We start from the raw sequence: 25,120 nt of genomic DNA, 5'->3' as shown, positions 1-25,120 counted from the left end.
CTCGGAGCCTCCGGGCGGGCCGGCCCCCGCCTCCCCAAGCCGGAGCGAGAGCACACTCGGCGCTCGGGAGCCTGGGGCCACCTGACCCGCGCCTTCCGCCGGGGCGCTAGGACACGCGCGCGGCAGGGGCACCCTGGCCTGGGCGCGGAGCCCATGGCCCTTCCCCTCCCATACAGCCCCGGCGCGGGGGCACCTGACGGGGACCGGTGCCCTGGCCGGCCTCCTGCCGCGGCCATTCCGCGGTCTCTTCGCCCCTGGGAGCGATCAACTCCAGGGCCTGTGTAAGTCTAAGCAGTTTGTCGTTCTCCACGTTTGGATTTATTACAAGCAAAATCGAAATCGAAGTTTTCCTAGAAATAATCAAATAATAATAAACCTTCAGCGTAGGAATAGTGGACTTTGGATCTGCTTTGAGATGCTGAAGATGATGCAAGTCTATAAGGAACCTAGGTGAGGCTTCAGTCTTTGAAACAACTGAGTAGATGCTCAGGAGGGAAGTTGAAATACTCTGTCGAAGTGACTAATGCTTCTGAGTATATAAAGTAATTTAAGCTTTCCCCTCGGCGTCTCTCCGAGCAGTAGGCTCTGTGAGTCTGGGAGCCACTGTGCTAATAGCACAATAACTCCTTACATCTGCTCACCCTATTTGGGCACACGTTGATGGTTTGCCATACGTATTCAGGGGACACTTATGCCCACTTTACAGATGAGGAAACTGAGGCCCAAAGTAGTTCAGTGACTTCCCCTAGGCTGTGTAGCTGATGAGCATTTGTGTAGCAGGGGGACACTTAGTCGGCAGTGGCAAGGCCACTGCCTGACATGTGGGCATGGAGGTGGGGAAGTGAACCAGAGTTCCTAAATCTCTCTGTTCCCTGCTGCTGAGCCCAGCATTCTTCCAGCAGCCCTTCGCAGGACTCAAATGCTTCTGCTCCGAGGGTCTAGAGATCTTGCTTTCCTGTTTGGGATGGGTGGGGCCTGGAAGGCAAGAGTGAAGTGTAAGGAGCAAGATTATCCTGCTGCCCTGGCTCAGCCCCCCTGGGTCTGTGGCTTTCTTGCACCATACTCCAGGTAAGTTTCTGGTCATTTTGCCCGGTAAACCTTAGCCATGGGAGCTGCAGAGTGTGTGAGGGGATCAGAGGCAGGCCAAGAGTTTTGAGGAATGGAAGTTTGAGGGCTGTGGGCCAACATGAACTGGACATGACAGAGGTGGGTGACAGAGGAGGAAGCGAGATGGGCAGTGAGAGCTGAAGAAGTTTGCTTACATTGAGGAGATTTCACATAAACAGCAACTATAGGTGATTTTACCCAGAGGCACCCAAGCTGGCAGGCCATATTTCTGTAACATTTCCAGTGAGTCTTCAGTGAACTGTGAAAAGGCTGATCTTTGAGCAGTGGGAGCCTTTGAGGTTCTCAGATTTCATACTTTAAAAAACTGTACAGGGAAAAAGGAGTTGGCAAATGTAAGGTCTCAGGATGGAAGATAAAAGGGATCCGGTAATTTTAACTCGCTCTCTGGCCCTCCCTCCGCCTGACCAACACAAAACCAATCCATCATACTTGTGTGATCAAAAACAAATACTGAAACTCTGTGGTTGAGATCAAATAGTTCTGTGGAAATGAAAATGTTTACTCATAAAACCTTAAAATGTGAAAAAATAATTTTTGTGGAGAAGCAGGGAGGAGACGCTTGGGGATTTTGTTTAAACACAGAATATGTCTTTCATGTAATTTTAACATCATCCAATAAATGTATATATTACTCACTTCTTGTAGGTAAAGGGTGGTTTGTAACTCCTACCTACCTCTGCCATTTTTAATAGATCCATGTCTTCTATTATTTATGTGAAGATACAAACCATGGTCGTAAATTGAGATGCAGCTAAGGGCTGGGGAAGCAGTTCAGACAGGAGAGTGGAGGGAGCCGTTTTAACTGAAAATAGAACCAATGTCATCCTTTCTGAGAGTTGTGTAGGATGGAGGGGAATAACTTTTGAAAGGGCAGCTAGTAGGAAACCTTGCTGGAATCCTACAGCTTTATCATGGCTCTGCTGTGTAGACAGGACTAGGATTTAAGGGGGAAAAAAACAAACTATCTGAGTTTACCTCCCCCCGCCACTTGAGATGCTTCTCCTCCTTCAAATGTTCGCTACCATTTCCCACTTCTCTTCTGCGACGTGTTCTGTGTTAAGTGTGGTCTCCAGTGAGTTTGTTTTCCTACTCCCTAAGGCAACTATTTCATACCTGTTCCCCTTTCCAGACCTCTCCCCTTCCTCTGCACACCCCTGGCTTCCCTTTCGATTGACAAGATAGGCACTTTTGACCAAGGTAATGTCTTCATTTTGCCACCACCTAGTCTAGTATGCAGCTGCTGCTACCTTCTACCTGCCTGCTGTGCTGGATGGCCAGTACCTCATCTCTTCCTACCAGAGGCCCCATCTTCTGGAGTAGCGTCCATTCTATCCCTTCCTCTTCCCATCTTTTCTCTCCTTTGTAACCGCCTTTCTCTCCTTCCTAACCAGCTTTCTCTCTGGGATCTTTTCCATCAGTATAAGAGCATACATCTGTCCAACAGAACTTTCTGCACTGCTGGAAATGTTCTGTATCTGCATGGCAGCCACCAGCACATGTGGTTATTGGACACTTGAAATGTGGTTGTTGAGACTGAGGACCTGAATTTTTAACTTAATCTAAATTTAAATAGCCACATGTAGCCAGTGGCCACCATATTGGATAGCATGGCTTTAGTTTCTCTCATCTTAAAAAGGAGCTCTCCCTCCCTCCTACGTCCCTCTCCTGTTTCACTTCTTTGCTCTTCTTCACCTGAAAACACCTCAAAAGATACGTCCAAACCCACTGGCTCCATTCACTTTCTCCTGCCATTTGTTCACTCTCCACACTCTACAGTCTGGCTTCTGCCTCACCTCTGTACCAGAACAGGGTCTTGGGTGGCCAGGAGGCTGCCAGATATCTGCCTCACCTCACTTCACGTCTCTCTCAGCAGCATTCCTCACAAATGACCACTCCCTCTCCTCAAAACAACACCCCTCTCAGCTCCTCTGGCCCCACTGTTTCCTGCTTTTCTTCTTACTCCTAATCATTGGGTTGCCCAGGGACTGGTCCTGGTTCCTTTTCTCTGTCCACACTGTCTTCCTAGGTAATACTGTCCCACCCCCAACTCCTCCCCACCCCTCCCATGGCTTCAAATGCCATCTATATGCCCATGATGCCCATGCTTTAATTTGTAGCTCAGATCTTTCTTGGAGCTTCTGACTCTCGTCCATACATGGAGCTCTTGATATGCCTTCCAGTTCTCACCTTCCTTCCATCTTCCCCATCCCAGTCAGTGGCCCTACCACGCACTCATTTGCCAAGAGTCATCCTTTAGTCCTCTTCCCCACCTCTCACATGCAGGCTCTCAGTTTGTCTTATGTGTTCTACTTCCAGGATATATCTGGAGTGCATTCACCTCGCCCCATAGCCATAGTTCCCACTCTAGCCACCATCGCCTCCTTCCTAACAGGCCCCCCAGTATCCACTTTGGGTTGTCTGCAGTCCATTTTTCACACAGGAGCCTAAGTGACCAGCTTTTAAAATCATAAATCAGCTCATGTAATTCCTCTTTTTAAATACCTCCCACTGACCAGGCGCTGGCCCAGCTCCCCCTGCCATGCTACTATGTCCCTCACTGTGTTCTGCTAACATAGATCTCCTTCCCTTTTCTTGCCCTACCTGAGATCCTTGTACTTGCTGTTTCCTCTGCCTGGAATTCTCTTATCTTCCTCTTTCCTTTCAGACTTTGGCCTCAGGGTCACCCGTTCAGGGTCTTTCTTGCCATCCTGTCTAGAGCACTCACCTCTTTAACCCAGCCCCACTTTTTTTTCTTTTTTCTTTTTCTTTTTTTTTTTTTGAGACAGCGTCTCCCTGTGTCACCCAGGATGGAGTGCAGTGGTGTGATCTCTGCTCACTGCAACCTCTGCCTCCTGGGTTCAAGCGATTCTCATGCCTCAGCTTCCTGAGTAGCTGGGATTATAGGCATGTGCCATCACACCCAGCTAATTCTTTTGTTGTTGTTGTTGTTTTTGAGACAGAGTCTCACTCTGTCGCCCAGGCTGGAGTGCAGTGGCTCGATCTCAACTCATTGCAAGCTCCACCTCCTGGGTTCACGCCATTGTCCTGCCTCAGACTACAGGCGCCTGCCACCACACCGGCTAATTTTTTGTATTTTTAGTAGAGACAGGGTTTCACCGTGTTATCCAGGATGGACTCCATCTCCTGACCTCGTGATCCGCCCGCCTCAGCCTCCCAAAGTGCTGGGATTACAGGCGTGAGCCGCCGTGCCTGGCCACACCCAGCTAATTCTTTTGTATTTTTAGTAGAGACGGGGTTTTGCCATGTTGGCCTGGTTGGTCTTGAACTCTTGGCCTCAAGTGATCTGCTCATCTCAGCCTCCCAAAGTGCTTGGCCCCAGCCCTACCTTTGTTTCCTATAATTGCTCACCACAGCATGCCAGTAAGCATGCAGGTGTTATTTACTTATTTATAATCTGTCTTCCCCCAGTAGCATCCCAAAAGGATAGGGCCTTATCTTTTTCACCTGTGTATTCCAACACCTAGCACAGTGCCTGGCACCAAATAGGCCTCCAGTAAATAATTTTTGATTGAGTTAATGCTTGAATGTTGTCGGCAGCCTTGCTTCATGCTGGCCTGGAAGTTGTGATAATTTGGGGGTTAACTTTTGTATAGCTTGCTTGATTGGGAGTTGCAAGGGCCAAGAGAGAAAGAGATCACGTTTGGATGCAGTTTTCTTTTAACACTAAAGCAAACCATTTAACTTTTATTGTGACATAGGTTAATTTTCGGGCTGTCTGCTGTCATTTGAGTACTGGGGTTGTAAATTACCTTTTTACTCTCCTGCAAAAGACTAACAGAAAAGCCAGCTTGTCTACTGTTGTGACTTTTAGCTGATTTTGTCAGTGTTTACAAATAAGATCTACTGTATTGCTGTTTGGCTTCATTTTACATTCATTTATTTTGTTCAGCCAATATTACCTTGCCATGTACGGGTGCCACAATCTTGGTTATCTAACACCTCGGGCTGCCTTTTGGTAGTCTATACCGATTAACTTTCTTTTGATGTTCATTCATTCCTTCTTCTTTAATTTTCCATTCCTCCTGAATCACACCAGATTCTGTAGTCCCAACAAATTATAGGGCTGTTCTTTGGGGTTTGAGTTGACTACAGTAGATACAGTCTCTCAGATATGTTGAGGTGAGTTTGACTTCTCTTGGTCCTGTGGGTTTGTTAAACTTCACTTTCTAATGTTCCTTCTGTCCGTACACTGGTAAGGCAGTTGGCAAGTGCTGTGGGGATCCAGAGATGAGCAGACCCACTAGTTAGTTCCTGCCCTTGGGGAGTTTATATTTTAGAAAGGGAGATAAACTACATACACAAGGACCAGCTTTATATGTGAAATGCTGTGAGAGTAAACACAATGTTATAGTCCATTGGGTGTCACAGGTGGTGGTGGAGGGGTGCCCATCTATTTGGGGAATTGAGGAAAGATGCCGTGGTACATTGTGGGGAGGACAGATGCTGTGGCACACTGATGGTTACACAACCATCCCCCTTACTGTCTGAATTGGAAGAATACACAGAATTTGGAATGGAGTAGGCACTAAATAAGTAGATATTGAATGAGTGTGTAAATAGGTGTGAATGAATATTCTCTTTTGGTTGACTTGCTTTGTTGTTTTTTTTTAGTAAAATACACAGTTTATTAGATAGCAATAGGATAAGGAAGGGGACTAGAGGATGTTGCAGTGGGATAGAGATTTTAGATGGGGATCCAGTTAGAAGACTTCACTGAAAAGGAGGCATTAAAGAGCTGAAAGAAGGAGGAGAGTGAGCTGTGGAGGTGTCTGAGGGAAGTGTTCCTGGCAGTGTGAATAGTGTGAACAGCAGGTGTAAAGGCCCTGAGGCAGGGGCATGCCTGGCTTTTTCAAGAAATAATAAGGAAGCTAGTATGGCTGGAGCAGAGTGAGCCAGAGAGAGCATGAAGGTGAAGAGGTCAGGGAGGTAGCAATGGCCAGACCAGTCTTTGGGTTGACTTTTACTTTGGGAAAATGCCATCATTCTTGTTGGAAACTGTCCTGAAGTTTCTGGTCTGAGGGTTGTTAGGAAAGAATAGAGGCATGTTTGCTGCTCGCGCAGTTCCCTGAAGGAGGATGCTGAGCAGAGCACATGGTTTATTTTTGTCTAATAGACTCAGTGATTTGTGTAAATTATTAGGTTTCTTTTCTGGAATGGCTCCTGAGGAACTTAAGAGTTAAATGTGTGATGACCCTTAGCAGATTTATCAGACCTCATCCATTACCTTTATTTCTAGCTCAGTGTGATGGCCCTACCTTTGCTTTGTCTTTACCCTTTATCATCTACCACTTTTTTTTTTTTTTTAATTTTTTTGAGACAGAGTCTCACTCTGTTGCCCAGGCTGGAGTGCAATGGTGCGATTTTGGCTCACTGCAACCTCCGCCTCTTGGGTTCAAGGGATTCTCCTGCCTCAGCCTCCCGAGCAGCTGGGACTGCAGGCACCTGCCACAATGCCCGGCTAATTTTTTGTATTTTTAGTAGAGATGGGATTGCACCCTGTTAGCCAGGATGGTCTCGATCTCCTGACCTCATGATCTGCCCACCTCAGCCTCCCAAAGTGCTGGGATTACAGGCATGAGCCACTGCGCCTGGCCATCTACCCCTTTTTTTTTTTTTTTAAACCAAAGGAAAATAGCTTTGCTTTTTTCTAATTATAAAAAAACTACATGTTTATACTGAAAAATAACAGCATAAAGAAGGAAGTGCAAATTACTTGTCATCCCNTTTTTAATTTTTTTGAGACAGAGTCTCACTCTGTTGCCCAGGCTGGAGTGCAATGGTGCGATTTTGGCTCACTGCAACCTCCGCCTCTTGGGTTCAAGGGATTCTCCTGCCTCAGCCTCCCGAGCAGCTGGGACTGCAGGCACCTGCCACAATGCCCGGCTAATTTTTTGTATTTTAGTAGAGATGGGATTGCACCCTGTTAGCCAGGATGGTCTCGATCTCCTGACCTCATGATCTGCCCACCTCAGCCTCCCAAAGTGCTGGGATTACAGGCATGAGCCACTGCGCCTGGCCATCTACCACTTTTTTTTTTTTTTAAACCAAAGGAAAATAGCTTTGCTTTTTTCTAATTATAAAAAAACTACATGTTTATACTGAAAAATAACAGCATAAAGAAGGAAGTGCAAATTACTTGTCATCCCACGTCTTAGGGATAACCTCCATCAGCATTTCAATGTCTGCCTTTGTACTTTTTTCCACGTATATATGTCTGTGTGTGTCTAGATGTATGTCTACATAGAGCAAGTCTATTTTTAACAAAATGCAATCATTTTATACATCTGTTTTGTAACATAATTTTTCCAACTTAAAATATCTTGAGTGGACATCTTTATATGCCAATAACTATAAAAATACCTCATCATTTAAATCCATACCTACTTCTAATTTGTCATTTTGCTAAATCTTATACATCTTTGTAAACCTATTTAAATCCTTTCTGGAACAAGACAGGCTCTTTTTCTTTCTTTCTTTTTTTTTTTTTTTTAAGACATTTTAACAATTTCTTAAAGCAGTTGTTTGCTTTAAATGAATTACTGAAGGAAAGAAATGGTAGAGGAGACCAAGATCACAATTAACATGGGGTAATTTGCGGTGCCTGTGTAATTTGGGTGAGTCACGGCTACTTAGTGAATCTTGGTAAGAACATCAAGGATTCATCATTGTTGCTAAGGGTGGTTGGTGGACCGAGACCCAGCTGCTCAGATTGTTTCTCCTTGTTTGGAAATATCAGGGCAGAGTAATTCTGCTTTAAGACTTGGATGAGAAGGTTCTTTGCAAGCAGAAAGCACCCATAACCATACCTCGAAGGCCCCCTTTTGCTTCAATGGCTCTTTGGTGTATATCACACCCCCTCCTTCAAAGAGAATTCCCCCAGTGAGCTGGTTGGCAGGGATGTGTACCAAAGGAAGGACATTATATTTCCTGCTTTAGTATGAAGGGAAATTTAAAATGTTTTAAAAATAATAAACCCTGGGCAAATCCACTGAAATGTCACCACAGCCTGCACAAACATCTAAAATCTTTGGAAAAAGAACTTCCCTTTGGTACACGGGGTGGGGCTGAGGGCATGGACCCCTTTTCCATTTGACAAGAAAAACTTTTTTCACCTTTGTGAAATGTGAGCAGCAGTCAAATAGCATATTTACAATAGAGAAAAGACATTTTTCTGAATGTTAGAAATCTGTGGTGTATGAAGTCCTGACTTTATAGATCTTGAGAGTTAGACTTTGTTTTTTTCCCCAGGGTGAAAATAAATTGAGCAAAAAGAAGCTTTGTGAGGAATTGGGGCAAAAAGCTTCTAATTTGCATTGGTTTTCATCCACTGGTCTTTTAAGCACTGCTTGTTATGTGTCTGCATTTTCTAGGTATTGCGCACACAGGCTGCCCCCAAGTCGTATTTATAGGTTTGGAGGTGAGAGCTGGCATCATGATCCGGTTTCCTAGCGGGGTGCTTTTTGTGTGGGAAGAGTGGCAGGATGGGAGCCTCTGAATGCATGATGAAGACTCCAGTAGTTCTGCCACCAGAGTGCTGTTAGTCATATGGTATCATTCTGGTAGAATTTATTTAAATTATATTTCAAATTAGCTTGTTAGAATAAAAATACGCTTGTGGGGAACACATTTAGACATTTATCAAAGGCTAGAGAGATTTTTTTAAAAAATTTTTATTCATAAGCCTGGTTGATAGTCTTATTATTATTCCTCTGAGGAATTGGAGATGGTAGAGTCCCCACCCCTGTGCAGACAAGCTTAGGATAAGGCTTTACCACCAGCCACAGGAGTCAGGGTAAGAGCCATGTATTAAAAAGAAGCCCTGAGTATACAAGTAGCTCCCAGTCAAAGGAGGGCCGAAGTGAAGGCGGGTCCCAGCTATGCAGGGGCTCTAGGTGGCCCCTTTCTTTGCCTTGCCTGGGGAAATCTCTGTCTAGATCACCAGTGAGGGACAGTCCAGTCTGCCTTTAGTCCTCCTTTTGCTCTGGGGGTAATCTTGTCTATGGGTTATGGGGTGGGCGGTGTCCACAGGGACCTGATGAGTGAGGAATATTGCAGACCCCACTGCCTGGGCAATGGATTCCTTTTGGGGTCTCTAATTGGGAAAGCTTTTAATTGGAGTTTTTAGATAAATGGAAAAAAGGAGAGTTGTTTTGGCTTGTGTCCTGCGGGAGCTGGTGATGGAGAGGGTCCTCATGGGGAAGAGGAATGGAGCCTCTTCCAGGATGCTCCAGACAAGGAAAAGTAGCTCCCAGTGGAGGTGGCATCAAGGCACATTTCAGCTCACTTGGTATGAGGAAGAGCTCTCTAACTGCATGTGGACTGAGCGTAGACCCAGCTGTCTCAGTGGAGAGTGCATTGTCATGGAGTACTGTTGGTTGTGGGGGCTGGGAAGGATGGTTAAACGCATGCAGCTCAAGCCCCAGCCCTCCTCACCCTCACTGGCTGTGTGAGCTTAGATGAGATATTTTCTCTCTCTAAGCTTCACTGTCCTCATCTAGTAAATGATTGAGGTGATTAAATAGAAAATGTGTATAAAGCATTTAGTACAGTGCTGGACACATAAATACTCAATAAATGGTGGTCAAGTTTATCATCATTATCATTACCATTGCCATCATTTCTTCTTTGGGTGAGAAGTTAGCCCTTTGGGCACCCGCTGGAATTAGGTGGTTGGGGATGACACGTGCCTCCATTCCCTCATCCTTAATCCCCCTGGGCACTGTCTGAGTCTTCAGCCACTCTGTGCAGCTGCCTTCGAGACTACCCAGTCACTCTGCTCCCAGTCCGGAGCAGTGCCAGAGTTGGCTTCCAGTCATCAGGTGACTCAGGCAATCTGAGGCTTGCCCTGTGAAATATTGCCTCATGTTGCTAAGCCTCTCAGGTGGTGTGGGTGGAGGAATGTCAGCAGCCAGAGGATCGGGAAGGCCAGGAGAGTGAGCTGACCCATGTATATCAACAAGAAAGCCAATTTGCCAACCAGTTGCTTTTACAGGGAGGTGCAAATGTGGACAAAGTTTAGGGGTTTCTCCCCATTGTGGCATTAGACTAGGGATTTGTGTTGCTGGTCAGGGAGCCCTTCATTGATTATTTGTATATGCATTCACTCATTCATTCAACAGTGACCTACCTGTGTCAGGCATTGTTGTGGGTGCTCGGAACACAATGATGGACATCAGTGGCTCTAGGATGCTTACAGGCTAGTGGAGAAGTTGGACATGAAGTAAACACTGCCCAATGGATGGGCATTGGGGGATGTTGTACCAGGGGCCGTGTGGACTAGTCAGTAGTTTCAGGGTCCCTATACGTCTCTGGACTCCCATCCTTACATGGATCTGAATTCCTTTTTGATCACCCTTCATCGGTTCATCAGCTCTTACCTTTCTTGCTCCTTTGGCCAATGACCGTCACCTGAATGTTGAGCACCTTCTCTGGGCTAGACACAAGGAAGACAGGTCATAAGACAGAGTCCCTGCCTTCCTGAGGGAGATGGCTGGTGAGCAGGTAATTAGGGCAATGAGATAAGTCTGTTATTGAAATATGAACATGGATACATGCTTAAGTCTGTAAGAAGTTAGAGAAGACTTCCTGAAGGGGGTGACGTCCAAGCTAAGTCTTGAAGGATAAAGAGGAGTTTCTCAGGCAGACAAAATGAGGAACAGGGCATTTAGGCAGAGTGTTGCCCAAGGAAAGTAGTGAAGTATGGGGCTCAAGAACAGGGACCCTGGACCCAGTCTTTGTCTGGCCATTCACTGCCTGTGTGACTGGAGCAATGTACTGATCTTCTTTGAGATTCCATTTCTTCATCTGTGAAATAAGAATAATAATAGTATTATACCAATGTTGTAGGGTTGTTGTAAGGATTAAACACCCATGTTGATTCACATTAGCTATTAATAATAGGCATGGAGACGCAAAAGAGTGTGGAGTAGAAGGTGAATGTGGAGAAGGGCTTGGGAAGGTATAGGCATGAAGAAGAGACCTCTGGGTTAAGGTGTTGGGACTTAATCCTGGGAGCCAGCTATAGGTGAGGCTGGAGGTCAGGGGAGCAGCTTGTCCTAGTGTCGAAGAATGAGGCCTGACCTGGGCATCAAGCAGTGGGCTTGGAGAGGAAGAGGTGACTTGGGGTGGGAGACAGGAACGCACTATAATGTATGGAGTTCAATCTGTAGGCAGTAAGGGAATATTTTCAGTTTTGAAGGAAGAATAATGCTTGTTTTAGGAATTTTTTTTTTTTTTTTTTGAGACAGACTCTCACTCTGTCGCCCAGGCTAGAGTGCAGTGGCGCGATCTCTGCTCACTGCAAGCTCTGCCTCTCGGGTTCACGCCATTCTCCTGCCTCAGCCTCCCGAGTAGCTGGGACTACAGGCGCCCGCCACCACGCCCGGCTAATTTTTGTGTTTTTAGTAGAGACAGGGTTTCACAGTGTTAGCCAGGATGGTCTCGATCTCCTGACCTCGTGATCCTCCTGCCTCAGCCTCCCAAAGTGCTGGCATTACAGGCATGAGCCACCACACCCGGCCCATGCACAGCTAATTTTTTATGTTTTGTAGAGATAGGGTTGCACTGTGTTGCCCAGGCTGGTCTTGATCTCCTGAGCAATCCTCCCGCCTCGCAGTTCTTTCACATATAGTTGCTAAATGAGGACACAATTAAGCTATCATTTAATGGTAGGTTGGAGTCACTATGGAGAGTGCTGTCTATGCAATATCCTATTTAACTCTTACAACAACCTCCACATTTTCTTTCTTGTTTTTTTTTTTTACTATACTTTTAAGTTCTAGGGTACATGTGCACAACATGCAGCTTTGTTACATATGTATACATGTGCCATGTTGGTGTGCTGCACCCATTAACTCGTCATTTACATTAGGTATATCTCCTAATGCTATCCCTCCCCGCTACCCCACCCCACGACAGGCCCTGGTGTGTGATGTTCCCCTTCCTGTGTCCAAGTGTTCTCATTGTTCACTTCCCACCTATGAGTGAGAACATGCGGTGTTTGGTTTTCTGTCCTTGCAATAGTTGCTGAGAATGATGGTTTCCAGCTTCATCCATGTCCCTACAAAGGACATGAACTCATCCTTTTTTATGGCTGCATAGTATTCCATGGTATATATGTGCCACATTTTCTTAATCTAGTCTATCATTGATGGACATTTAGACAAGTGTCCAAATTTTCGTAGTTGAAGAAACTGGGTTTAAGAGATTCAGTAGCCTACCAAAACTGTGAGTCAGGACATGGCAGAGTTGGAAACCAAGCTTGAGCATATCTGAGAGCAAAATTCACATTCTTTTTTGTTGTCGTTGAGACAGAGTCTTGCTCTGTCACCCAGGCTGCAGTGCAGTGGCGCAATCTCGGCTCAATGCAACCTCCACCTCCCAGGTTCAAGCGATCCTGCTACCTCAGCCCCCTGAGTAGCTGGGACTACAGGAATGCACCACCACACCTGGCTATTTTTGTTTTATATTTTTAGTAGAGACAGGGTTTTGCCATGTTGGCCAGGCTGGTCTTGAACTTCTAGCCTCAAGTGATCTGCCCACCTTGCCCTCCCAAAGTGTTGGGATTACAGGCATGAGCCACAGTGCCTGACCAAAATTCTTGTTCTTTTTTTTTAATTATTATTATTTTGAGACGCAGTCTCGCTCTGTAGCCCAGGCTGGAGTGCAGTGGCGCGCAATCTTGGCTAACTGCAAGCTCTGCCTCCTGGGTTCACGCCATTCTCCTGCCTCAGCCTCCCAAGTAGCTGGGACTACAGGTGCCTGCCACCAAGCCCAGCTAATTTTTTGTATTTTTAGTAGAGACAGGGTTTCACCATGTTAGCCAGGATGGTCTCGATCTTCTGACCTTGTGATCCGCCCGCCTCAGCCTCCCAAAGTGCTGGGATTACAGGCACGAGCCCCTGTACCCGGCCCCAGAATTCCTGTTCTTAAGATGCACTTTCTGGAGGCCAAAGCTCCCATTAGAGTCCTGTGGTGGATGGACTCCACTCTTGGTTGTCAGGATGAGAGAATGGGAGAGGCTGAGTTACCATTGACGTGTATGTTTCTAGGCTGTGCGGCTGATAGTGGTGATGTTGACAGATTGGGAATGTAAGAGGAGATGCAGTTCTTTTGGGGAAAATGAGAGTTTAGTTTTGGGTGGATACGGTGACATTCCACTTGTCCAGGCTATCCATAGCAAGTGTAAATTCAGTTCTAACACTCAACAGTTCAGATAGAGTCAGAGATACAGATTTGGGAGCCATCACCTCTAAGATGGATTTGACTTCCTAAGGAGAAAGAAAGTCAAGAAGGATAAAGATGGAATTCTGGCCAAGGCCTGCAATTGGAGGGAAGGAAAAGAAGCCGGTGAATGAGACCGAGAGGTGATGAGACTCAGAGGAAGGCTGGAGGAGAGAGGGGTTGCAGAAGCCAGGAGAGAGAAGGCTGAAAGGGGAGCATTCTCAACAGGGTCAGAGGGCTCAGAGAGCTTAGTGGAGGCGGGGGGACTGAGACTATTAAGTACCCCTATGGGAGCAGGAGCGTTAGGGCACTGAGGGAGTTTGAGAGCAGCCTCAGCCAAATGTGAAAACACAAATCCATTTGCAGGCAAAATGCATTTAAGAAGTGAGTATGTGAGGAGCAGGTGGAGAAGTCTAGCTGATGATGAAGGCAGCTTGAAAGTGAGTCAGGGTAAAAGGACCATTGATGTTTGTTTCATAAGCTGAGGATGTTGGGAGTCTAAGGGTAAAGAAAAGGGGAGATTGAACATCTTAGAGAAGGATGAGAGGCAGTGAGGTTGGAGGGAGGAGGCAACTAGAGGAAGACCTGAAGAGGAGTGCAACATCCTCAGACACCAGGCAAGGTGCAGGTGTAGAGGCATTTTGAGACTGTGGCCAGAAGAAGGGTGTGGGAGCTTGATCAGCTGGCATTTTCTTTTTTTGTGGGGGGATGGTGTCTTGCTCTGTCACCCAGGCTGGAGTGGAGTGGCGTGATCTAAACTCACTGCAACCTCTATCTCCTGGGTTCAAGCAGTTCTCCTGCTCAGCCTCCTGAGTAGCTGGGATTACAGGTGTGTACCACCATGCCTGGTTAATTTTTGTATTTTTTTAGTAGAGACGGGGTTTCGCCATGTTGGCCAGGCTGGTCTCAAACTCCTGACCTCAGGTGACCCACCTGCCTCGGCCTCCCAAAGTGCTGGGATTACAAGCATGAGCTACCACGCCCAGCTGAGCTGGCATTTTCTTCTCTGTGTGAAATAAGGGGTTGATTGAGAACTGGAGGGTAGATCAAGAAGGAAAATGGGTTGGTAAGGCTGGTTGTAGGGTTGGGGCGGGGAATGAGCTGAGACAAATACTAGGGAATAGCCTTCAGGGACCAGTTGAAGATTGAAGACTGTGACTTTGTAAAAGTGCCAGTGGCCACTGGTAGATGATGTGCCAACATGCCAAGCAACCAGGGAATGAGAACAGATGCAAGCAGTCCCAGACCCAGAAGGTGGGTGCACAGGGACAGCCACCCTGATCAGACTCGGAGTGCTTTGCCATCCACAGCCCTGGGCACACCGTGTGGGAGGAGGGGGAGCCTGCTCTGTCTCCATCGGTCACCTCTTTACCCTCACTTCTCTGAGTTGCCAGTCACTGTTCTGTTGTTAATAATTCTTCCAGACCCTTTCTGAAAAATGCATTAAAATTCTCACCAGCATGACCACTTTGAGTAATGAGATCTGTAAGTTTATTAACCTCTGTGAGAAGTGGATTTTCTTGCTCCATGGGAGCGGATAATCTCTTGGAGGGAACGAACATTAATGTGCTGACCTGGAGGGCAGAGGCAGTGTGGGGGTGGCTTATCTGTGTCCCTCCCCACTCTCTGACTTAATGTGTGTCTCATGGAACTCAGGGAATATGGGCTGATTGCTTCTGCACATCACTGTCCCTCAGCCCACTCAATCCAGCAGCAGCCCAAAGTTAGAGAAATCAAACCATAACAAAATCCAAGTTTCTGTCACTGAGTCTCATTCACTAAGTTTGAGAAGGGGAAAGCTGAAGGTGAGAGCATGAAGTCTTATGCAGAGAAGAATGTCTAGACTGTATGTCATTCACAGTGGCTTGGGAACCCATTGGAGTTGGGAGGGGCAGCAGGATATTTGCTGTATGACTGTGTTGAAACACATCCTCTGTCATCTGAATGTTGGCCTTCAAATGTGCACATGTCATGGATATTTGACATAAGCTAAGTAGTGATGATTCATGGCTTCATCTTCATTAGTTGATATTTCAAGCCTGCTATAACCTAACCCAACCCAACAGTCTTGTGTGTACCCTGAATATTTTTGGTCCAGGCCCCTCTATGTTGTTTAGCTCATAAAACGTTTAATTATCATATGAAGTTATAATCTGTTATAATCTGTGACTCCCCCACCCTTGGCCTTCCAGACCAGCTCTGTCTAATAGAAATAGGAGAGCTGGCCGGGAATGGTGGTTGATGCCTGTAATCCCAGCACCTTGGGAGGCCGAGGCAGGTGGATCACTTGAGCTTAGGAGTTCATGTAGAAACCCCATCTCTACAAAACAAAACAAAACTAGTTAGGCATGGTGGCATGCACCTTCTGTCCCAGCTCCTTGGGAGGTTGAGGTGGGAGGATCGCTTGAATCTGGGAGACGGAGGTTGCAGTGAGCTGAGATTGCACCACTGCAGTCCAGTCTGGGTGACAGAGCGAGACTCTGTCTCCAAAAAAAAAAAAAAAAAAAAAAAATAGGAGAACCATGTATGTAATTTTAAGTTTTCTAGTATCCACATTAAAAGAGTGACAAGAAACAAGTGAAATTAACATTTTAATCCAATATACCAAAAATAGTATTTCAACATGTAATCAATGGTGAGCAAAACAGACACCATCCCTCTCTGTGTGGAATTTACATTCTAGTGAGGAAGACAGTTCCACCTGTCCCTGGCCCCTCCCCTGAAAACACAACCTGTAAATGGATCCACAAATAAAATAACTGCAGGTTGTGCTCAGTGCCAGAGGAAAGAAGCAAGGGCTGAGACCGACTTTAGAATGTGTGGTTGTGAGATGCCCCTCTGAAGAGGTGGTGACATTTAAGCTGCAACCACATGTGCAGAAAGGGAGCAGAGCGTTCTAGGTGGAGGGAAGAACAGGTGCAAAGACTGCAAGTAGGAAGGAGATGTCTGGAATGTTTGAGAGACTGAAGTCAGACCAGCAGGGCGGGATTGCAGCGAGTGAAGGGAGGGCACCCTGTCTCCGATTGAAGAAAGACGTACGTGAGGATGAAATTGAACTGAGGCATGGACTGGCAGTTTTATTTGATGGGCGGTATGATTGAATAAGAGTGAAAGGTTTTAGTACGGCTGCAGCATGATCCTTCTTCAGATTTAAGAAGAGCACACTGCTGCTCTGTGGGGGATGCAGTGGAAGGGGACAAGAGTTGAAGGAAGCAAAGAGACCCATCGAAGATCTCCAGGTCAAAGCAGTTCCTGGCTGAGGCTGAGAAGGTCGCAGAGGAGACAGAAGTGGGTGTGTTCTACAGAAGGCTTGCAGATGGATTTGTGAGAACTTTCAGATGGATGAGATATGGCATAAGGGGTGAGGGAGAGGGAGGGAATAAAGAAGACCCCTTTGGTTTTTGGGTTATGCCACTAGGAGATGTGGGGAAGCCTGGAGGAGGAGCAAGTTAGGATCGGGGTATGGGAGTCAAATTCAGTATCAGCAGGTTCAGGTTGAAGGGGTGAGTAGAGGTGGAGCTGAGGAGGAGGCAGGTAATTATATGAATCTGGGGCTCAGCTGAGAGGTCAGCTGGGAAAACTCTAGTGAGGTCACCCAGGGAGGGAGGGTAGGCAGAGGAGAGGGCTCAGGACTGAGCATGCAACACCCATCCTTTAGGTGGCCATAGAGGAGAAGGAGCCGGCAGAGAAGATAGAGGAGGAGTGGCCAGTGAGGTGTGGTGGCCCCAGGGTGGCCAATGGAGAAGTGTCCCAAGCAGGAGAGTTTGGGCATTGGTTTGAGCGCTGGCTGACCCCCATCCATGTTGAGATGGGTCCGGGAGCCAGGTGGGTTGGAAGGTGAGTGCGAGGCTGGGGAGCAGCGTTGTGTAGACCACGTTTTGAAGAAGTTGACTGTTAAGGGAGCAGAGAAATAGAACCATAGCATGAGAGGCTGCAGGTGCGGAAAGAAGCATTGAAGGCAGGAGATGCAGCAGACAAGGTGTGAGGGGAGCGCTACCCGGTTGAAGGCAGGGGGCCGAGGAGCCCAGGCCTTAAGAAGATGAGAGGCTGTGGTTCAGAGCACCAGGGAAGGAGGCCACCGTGACGGAGATGCAGGCGGGACTGGTGTGGTGAGAAGACAGAGTTCCCATCTGTGGCTCCTCTTTTCCATCTGAAGTATGAAGCAGGGTCATCAGCAGAGAGCAGGAATGGGGGACAGGGCGTGGGAAGCTGGAGGAGAAGGTGATGTGAAATTGTTGTCTGGGAATGAGCGGCAAGCCTACCAGAGAAACACAGGCCTGCTGGCCACTGCAGAGTGACAGTTTGAGGTCAGAGAACATGAATTTAAAGTGAAACTTGTCCACCCTGTTTTGACCTTGCCCAGTGGCTTGGGTGTGGGCGTAAAGGAAGCAGATGGCAGAAGGCATCAGGCTGGGATTCGGCCAGGCTTGGCGGGGGCAGGATCCACTGGGGATTGGTAACCATGAGAGACCATGGGACGGACATGAGCCCTTCCAGGAAGAAAGGGAGGCCAGGAGGTGGCCAGTGGAGAGGGGAAGTAAATCAGTGGCCTGGAGGTCTCTGCAAGGTGGGAAATGCGTGTGCGGGGGGCTGGGAGGATGGGCAGTGTGGGCGGGAAGCAAGGGATTTGCAGCTCATGTTTTAGGGTGATGGAGGATTCCAGGGTATGGCTGTGGGTGAGGGTCACTAAAGGAGCATGGGGAAGGAGGCATTGGAGTGAAAGAGGCTGAGGAACTGAGTCCAGGGTGTTGAGGGTTATCCCTGTGGATGGTGACAGGTGGTGGGTGGAAGAGGAGGCTGGGCCAGGAGCTGAAGCACTTGGTGGATGGCAGAAAGTAACGTAGAGGCAGGCAAAGGTGGGTGGGAGCAGGTGGCTGAATGACCTCGCCTCCAGGACACACAGGGACGGCATGATGGGGGCCACCAGGATACCCTTCCCCCTCCCTTTCTGTTCTGCGTATGTGGGGGGCGGTGGGGTGTGTTGCCCTCAGGGACTCACTGGTTTCCAGTAAGCCATGAAAGTGAAGGGAGTGTTCTGGCCAGGGATACTGAGGCCTGCTCATTTCCAGAAGGATTTCCCGTGAGTGTGGGAGGATAGGGAGCGGGAAGGACCAGCTCAGATTTGGGAATATCCAGAGCAGGGAGGACCCTGTGTGATGCTGCGTGGCAGGGAAGGTGTGGTGTCTGCCTCTTCCCAAGGTAGAGTGATGGCACCTATTCATGTCTTGAGTGTGGGGAGTGGGGCGGGTCTTTTGTGAGTGTAAGAGAGACTTGGGGATTTCGAGTGGAAGGTGAGCTCCCTGTGAGTCAGCCCTGGTGATGTGATTGCCGGGATGCTGCCTAAAACTCTGAAGACCTTAGTGAAGTGTGAAAGCACTGTAAGAAAGGAGGCAGTGGGCCTGCCCCGCTCCCATCTAGAACCCTGCGTTTGGTTTTGGGCACCAGAGGTCCCCTGAGTATAGATGTGTGGAAGGACATTTGGAGGAGAGCAGGAGGGATCTGGGCATGTTTCTGTGAGAATGATGAGAAGGTGGGATTCTTGGCTGGGTGCAGTGGCTCACACCTGTACACCTAGCACTTTGGGAGGCTGAGGTGGGAGGATTGCTTGAAGCCACAAGTTCGAGATCAGCCTGGGGTGACATAGTGAGACCTCTTCCCTACCAGTCGTTTTTGTTTGTTTGTTTGTTTGTTTGCTTGCTTGCTTTTTTTAATCATCTGGGCGTGGTGGCGTGCACGTGTAGTCCCAGCTACTCAGGAGGCTGAGGCAGGAGGACTACTTGAGCCCAGGAGGGTCAAGGCTGCAGTGAGCCATGATTGCACCACTGCACTCCATCGTGGACAACAGAGCAAGATCCTGTCTCAAGGAAGGGTTCTTAATGTGGGATGTGGGGTCTCTGAACACTCCTGCCTGTCCTGTGGAGATTGGTAGATAAATGTGTGCTTTTCTGGGGACGATGTCCATAGTTTTTTTAAGTCATATTTTCAAAGGGATCCTTGATCTAAAGGAGATTAGCACCACCTGTTTAAAGGACTTGGGCATACTTAACCTAGAGAAGGGACAACTTGTGCTGACAGTGAGGGCGCGGGGAGGAGAGAGCCACCCCCCTGTAGATTACCAGCTGCCATTCGTGGTGGGGAGCTTGCTCTGTGCGGACCCACCTGGCAGGGCTCAGATCAGTGGGAGGGAGCCCAGCTTTGGCTCTGTGTGGGCATCTGAGGGAGCCTAAGAGCACTTCTCACAGTTGGGGTGTGCACAGGGCAGGAGGCGGAAGGAGAGGGCCTGTGATGCCGCCAAAAGGTTTGTCCAAATCTTGTTCTGACAAGTGAACAGCTTTGAGCATTGCTGGGTTTTCCTCGTCCTCAGGGAGAATATCTTGAGGGCCGAGCTTTGTGGGAGTGATGAAGCCCCTGTGGAGGCTCAGGGGTATGGCTCAGGAGACAGCGCATTCATTAATTTTCATCTTAGGGAGTGCACCAGCTTGTCTTGGGACCCCAATTACTCTTCTGTGGTGTGAGAATACTGTTCCGTATGACATTGCCTTGGGGTGTGGTGGGTAGCTCTTCCCCACATCTTTTTTTTCTTTTCTTTTTTTTTTTTTTGAGACAGAGTCTTGCTTTGTTGCTCAGGCCCAGGCTGGAGTGCAGTGGTGCGATCTTGGCTCACTGCAACCTCCAGCTCCCAGGTTCAAGCGATTCTCCTGCCTGAGCCTTCCAAGTAGCTGGGACTACAGGTACGCACCACCATGCCTGGCTGATTTTTGTGTTTTTAGTACAGACAAGGTTTTGCCATGTTGGCCAGGCTGGTCTCAAACTCCTGACCTCAAGTGATCCACCCTCCTCGGCCTCCCCAAGTGCTGGGATTACAGACGTGAGCCACTACGCCCGGCCCTCTTCCCCACATCTTACTCGGGGTGCGGGGGGGTGAGCTCCCTCACTTGCCCACCTAGATGGTCTCTGACACTGGGCTGTCTTCCATAATATGGATGGATCCCCTCAGCTAGTGTGTTCCTAGTGATGGTTAGGGCTCCTATCTTTCTTTGGCACCAACAGAATCAGATTCAGTAAATTTAAAGTGACTCCCGTGAGACAGAACTGCTGGTTAATTGAGTTTGACTTTGTGAGAGTGTCCTCTCTTTTTCTTTTCTTCTGTCAGGGTTTTTTTTTTTTTGAGACGGAGTCTTGCTCTGTCGACCAGGCTGGAGTGCAGTGGCTCAACCTCGGCTCACAGCAACCTCTGCCTTCCGGGTTCAAGTGATTCTGCTGCGTCAGCCTTCTGAGTAGCTGGGACTACAGGCGTATGCCACCGCACCCAACTAATTTTTTGTATTTTTAGTAGAGACAGGGTTTCACCGTGTTAGCCAGGATGGTCTCGACCTCCTGACCTCTTGATCTGCCTGCCCTGGCCTCCCACAGTGTTGGGATTATAGGCATGAGCCACTGTGCCCGGCCTTTTTTTTTTTTTTTTTTTTTTTAAAGCAGGCTTGCTTCACCAAGGATGAAGTATTCTGAAAACTGGAATTGGAATCCCACAGCCTGATTGAAAGCCATATCACTGGCTTCAAGGGAGGGAGCTAAAAAAAGCCACTCCTTGGCTTCTCCCATGAATTTTAAATGTTCTGAAAGCTTTGCCTTGAGAAGGAAACAATGCCTCATGCCTTAAATAATTAAGTGGAGTACACTAAGAATGGCAGTGTCAGCCCAGGCTGGTCACACTGTGGCCCCAGGGGGCCTCTCTCTCAAGGGCAGAGCTCTGTGGGTGCTCACCGAGGTTGTCCTCATAGCAAAAATTGGTGCAGTTTCAAATACTGCCTTTTAGGCATTTGGTGAAATTGGCATAACCCTGGAATTGTCATAAAAGAGGATGAAGGTGGCATGTGGTAGAATGCAAGCTTTTTTTTTTTTTTTTTTTTTTTTTGATTCACAGTCTTGTTCTGTCGTCCAGGCTAGAGTGCAGTGGCTAGATCCCGGCTCTGTGTGGGCATCTGAGGGAGCCCAAGAGCACCTCTCACAGGCGGGGTGTGCACAGGGCAGAAGTTGCACAAGGCATACTGCAACCTCCGCCTCCTGGGTTCAAGCGATCCTCCTGCCTTAGCCTCCCAAGTAGCTGGGATTACAGGCGCCCACCACCACAGCCAGCTAACTTTGGTAGTTTTAGTAGAGACAGGGTTTCACTGTGTTAGCCAGGCTGGTCTCAAACTCCAGACTTCAAGTGATCTACCCGCCTCAGCCTCCCAAAATTCTTGGATTACAGGCATGAGCCACCACACCCAGCCAGAATGCAAGTTTTCTGCTGAGAGGCTGCATCTGTCAGCTGTTTGTATCAGACCTGTGAATTCTTAGCTGGCCTTAATTTGCCCCTCTACTGACACATGACTATCCATGTGGGATGACTGTGGGCCAGGCCCAAGTCTGTATCCTCCCAACAACTATAGTATTGGCAGTGGTTTCTCTGTACACTTGGTGGAAACTTCTGGAGAATCTGTGCAGGGAAAAGGCTACTTTATCTTCAGGCAGAAGACCCTCCCTTCAGGGGCAATGATGACATCTTAGAGATGCTTCCTGGCTGTCCGTGCACTCTGTGATTGCACAGGACACTTACCTCTGAGGCTGCAGGATGGCATGCTGTACAGATGTCAGGTCATGCCAGGCGGTCCTTGTGGTACCTTCCATGGTTTCTGTGGACAAGTGAGTTCTGCCGGGGTAACTAATACTTATTGACTGTCTTTATACGGTATTTCATTTAAGCTTCACATTTTGTGGATAAACTAGAGGTTAGAGAGGTGGAGTGACTTGGTTAAGGTTACACAGCTAGCACACAGAGTGGAGCTGGTAGTTACATGTGTGGTCCGACTCTGAGACATGTCACCCAGAGGGGCACATTTTGTGAGACTTTTATAGTTCCATGAGAAAAACAGCCTTTATTTCAAAAGTACAACTTGAAGTCTAAAATCAAAAGCAGAGATGTGCCTCAGAAAAGCTGTGTTAGGCTGGGCGTGGTGGCTCACGCCTGTAATCCCAGCACTTTGGGAGGCCGAGGCAGGCAGATCACTGAGGTCCGGAGTTCAAGACCAGCCTGACCAACATGGAGAAACCCCATCTCTACTAAAAATACAAAATTAGCCGGGTGTGGTGGCACATGCCTTTAATCCCAGCTACTCAGGAGGCTGAGGTAGGAGAATCGCTTGAACCCGGCAGGCGGAGGTTGCAGTGAGCCAATATCCTGCTACTGCACTTTAGCCTGGGCAAGAAGAATGAAACTCCGTCTCAAAAAAAAAAACAAAAAACAAAAAACTGTGTTAACATACCTGTAACAGGGTGGGGGCTAGTAGTGGAGGCTTCCTTTGATGTCTTTTTTTTTAATAGAGTTTCACTCTGTCACCCAGGCTGAGTGTGCAGTGACGTGATCTCGGCTCACTGCAATCTCCACCTCCTGGGTTCAAGTGATTCTCTTGCCTCATTCTCCCAAGTAGCTGGGATTACAGGTGTGTACCACTACACCTGACTAATTTTTGTAGTTTTAGTAGAGACGGGGTTTCTCCATATTGGCCAGGCTGGTCTTGAACTCCTGACCTCAGGTGATCTACAGGCCTTGACCTCCCAAAGTGCTGGGATTACAGGCATGAGCCATTGTGCCCGGCCTCCTACAGATTTCTTTTGCCCAGAACGTGCTAAGCCGTTAATTCATTGTCTTCCCTTTCTCATCCATCCATCTATCTCCCAGCTTCTCCCTGGTCCTTTTTCTCAGATTTCAGTAGAGGTTCTCAGAATGACTTAGTTCTTTGATCCTGTTGGATTGTATGTTACGATCACTTCTATGAAGGCAGATTACATGGTAGGAATCTAAATCTCAAATAAGTTAAGCCTGTTAGGCTGGGTTTATGATCGGTTGTATTGATACTAATCTTGACACACAGCAGGGTTGTAAGCTCTCCAAAGCCCACATTGCTGCTCACCCTCTTTTTGGCCTTGAATCGGAATCTTTTCCATACCCAGCAATGGTTCACACTTTAGATGGTCGTCTGCATTGTTGATTGTCTCAAAGATGTATGACAGCTTTTCTTTTTTTTTTTTTAGTTTTTATTTTTTTGCCAGTTGTTGCAGCTGTTTTGTTGTAGCTGGGGCTCTTCTGGCTGTAATAGGATTCATCTGTTGGGAATGTGAGAGAAAAGGTGCTTTTGTGATATGGTTTTCAGGACTGGTTTCTTAAATCAAACAGCACTTTATCTCCATGGAAGTTGGGAGTTTCAAGCTCCTCTATCCTAGGTGAGACGTGAGACTGACTTTGAGAAGTGAAATTTGGTTCTTTATGCATCTTACAAAAATCAGTTGTTTGATTTATTTATGCGCCCTTTTTCTTGGAGTAAGTCTACCCATTAAGGCTAAACTAATCTAGTAAATAATGAATGCAGCTTGATGAGGAAGTTACAGACTAAAATTATGATCTGAACCTAGATAGGCTCTTGTTAAGTGTTTATTGCTGGTTATTCATGGTCATGGTCTTTTAGGTAATCTGTTTTTATTTTTTATTTGCTTTTGTTTTCTAACCAAAAGAGAGCTGGAGTAGGTAATCTGTTTTAGAATGAAAATTTTATGAAGTCTTTGGAACTGTTCTTGGTAACAGGTAAAATCCATTTCCCTCTACATCCATGCGATTAAATATTTGCATGGCGGAAACAGAAACCAGTCTATGTGCTCAGACCTCTCATGTTCTAAGGGCTTCCAATGTTTTGTGCTTGGGGTTATCAGAATCAACAGCTTTATTTAGGTTACCTGTGTTGCAGTGGCCACCAGTGGGAAGAGAGCTGCATCCAACCAGTCCAGGTGGAGGTTACCCTTGCACACAATAGATTTAGCCCAGTAGTGCACTTCTGGCTGGTCTTTAGGCTGGCAGTGCATTTCTAGCAAAAAAACCACTGCCAATACTGTAGTGGTTGGGAGGATACAGAGTTGGGCTGGGCCCGCAGTTGTCCCACACGGGCAGTCATGCTGCCGTGGAGTGGCAGAAGTAGCCCAGCGGTGCACTTTTTTTTTTTTTTTTTTTTTGAGACGAAGTTTTCACCCTTGTCCAGGCTGGAATACACAATGGCACAATCTCAGCTCACTGTAACCTCCACCTCCTGGGTTCAATCGATTCTCCTTCCTCAGCCTCCGAAGTAGCTGGAATTACAGGCATGCACTAGCACGCCCAGCTAATTTTTTGTATTTAGTAGAGAGGGTTTCACCATGTTGGTTAGGCTGATCTCGAACTCCTGACTTCACGTGATCCACCCGCCTCGGCCTCCCAAAGTGCTGGGATTACAGGCGTGAGCCGCTGTGCCTGGCCAGCAGTGCACTTCTTACATCCTAACTTTGCTCTTCCATTCATGCAGTTAACTAATATTTACTGAGTACTCACCCCGTCCTTGTAGAGCTTACAGTATAGCAAGGAACATGAGAATTGAATATTATAAAAATAATTACTCAATTATTGAATATAAAATATATAAATTGCAGTGTGGTTTCCAGGACTGGTTTCCCAATCAAGCAACACTTTATCTCTATAGAAGTTGGGAGTTTCAAGCTCCTCCATCCTAGGTAAGAGGTGAGTAATTATTACAAAAGTAATTCCTCAGTTATAATTCACTCATTCAGCAAGTATTTGTTAAGTATCTAGTGTAGGCTAGGTACTGTTCATGGAAATGATGATATCCATGAGCCAGACAGACAAGAATTCTTGCCTTTTGAAGCTTACATTTTAATGAGACATACA

General features: G+C 47.3%; 1 protein-coding gene across 3 annotated transcripts in view; it reads left to right on the top strand.

The window, feature by feature from the left end:
* The window catches only part of HOMER2 (homer scaffold protein 2), a 147,299-nt gene that overhangs the window by 38,025 nt on the left and 84,154 nt on the right, over window positions 1-25,120 (top strand). Inside the window, exon 1 of one of the 3 annotated variants that reach the window (XM_017894869.1) lies at window positions 30-281. The exons of 1 other annotated variant lie outside the window; for it this stretch is intronic. In XM_017894869.1, the coding sequence (XP_017750358.1) occupies window positions 154-281 (128 nt within the window). In that variant the 5' untranslated portion in view covers window positions 30-153. Of the gene's footprint in view, window positions 1-29; window positions 282-400; window positions 451-25,120 lie in introns of those variants that run through there. One more of the 3 variants, XM_017894870.1, reaches the window with a different exon arrangement.

Source organism: Rhinopithecus bieti, unplaced genomic scaffold, assembly GCF_001698545.2.
Source record: "Rhinopithecus bieti isolate Rb0 unplaced genomic scaffold, ASM169854v2 scaffold_26298, whole genome shotgun sequence".
Taxonomy (NCBI): domain Eukaryota; kingdom Metazoa; phylum Chordata; class Mammalia; order Primates; family Cercopithecidae; genus Rhinopithecus; species Rhinopithecus bieti.
This window is presented reverse-complemented; position numbering and strand designations above follow the sequence as displayed.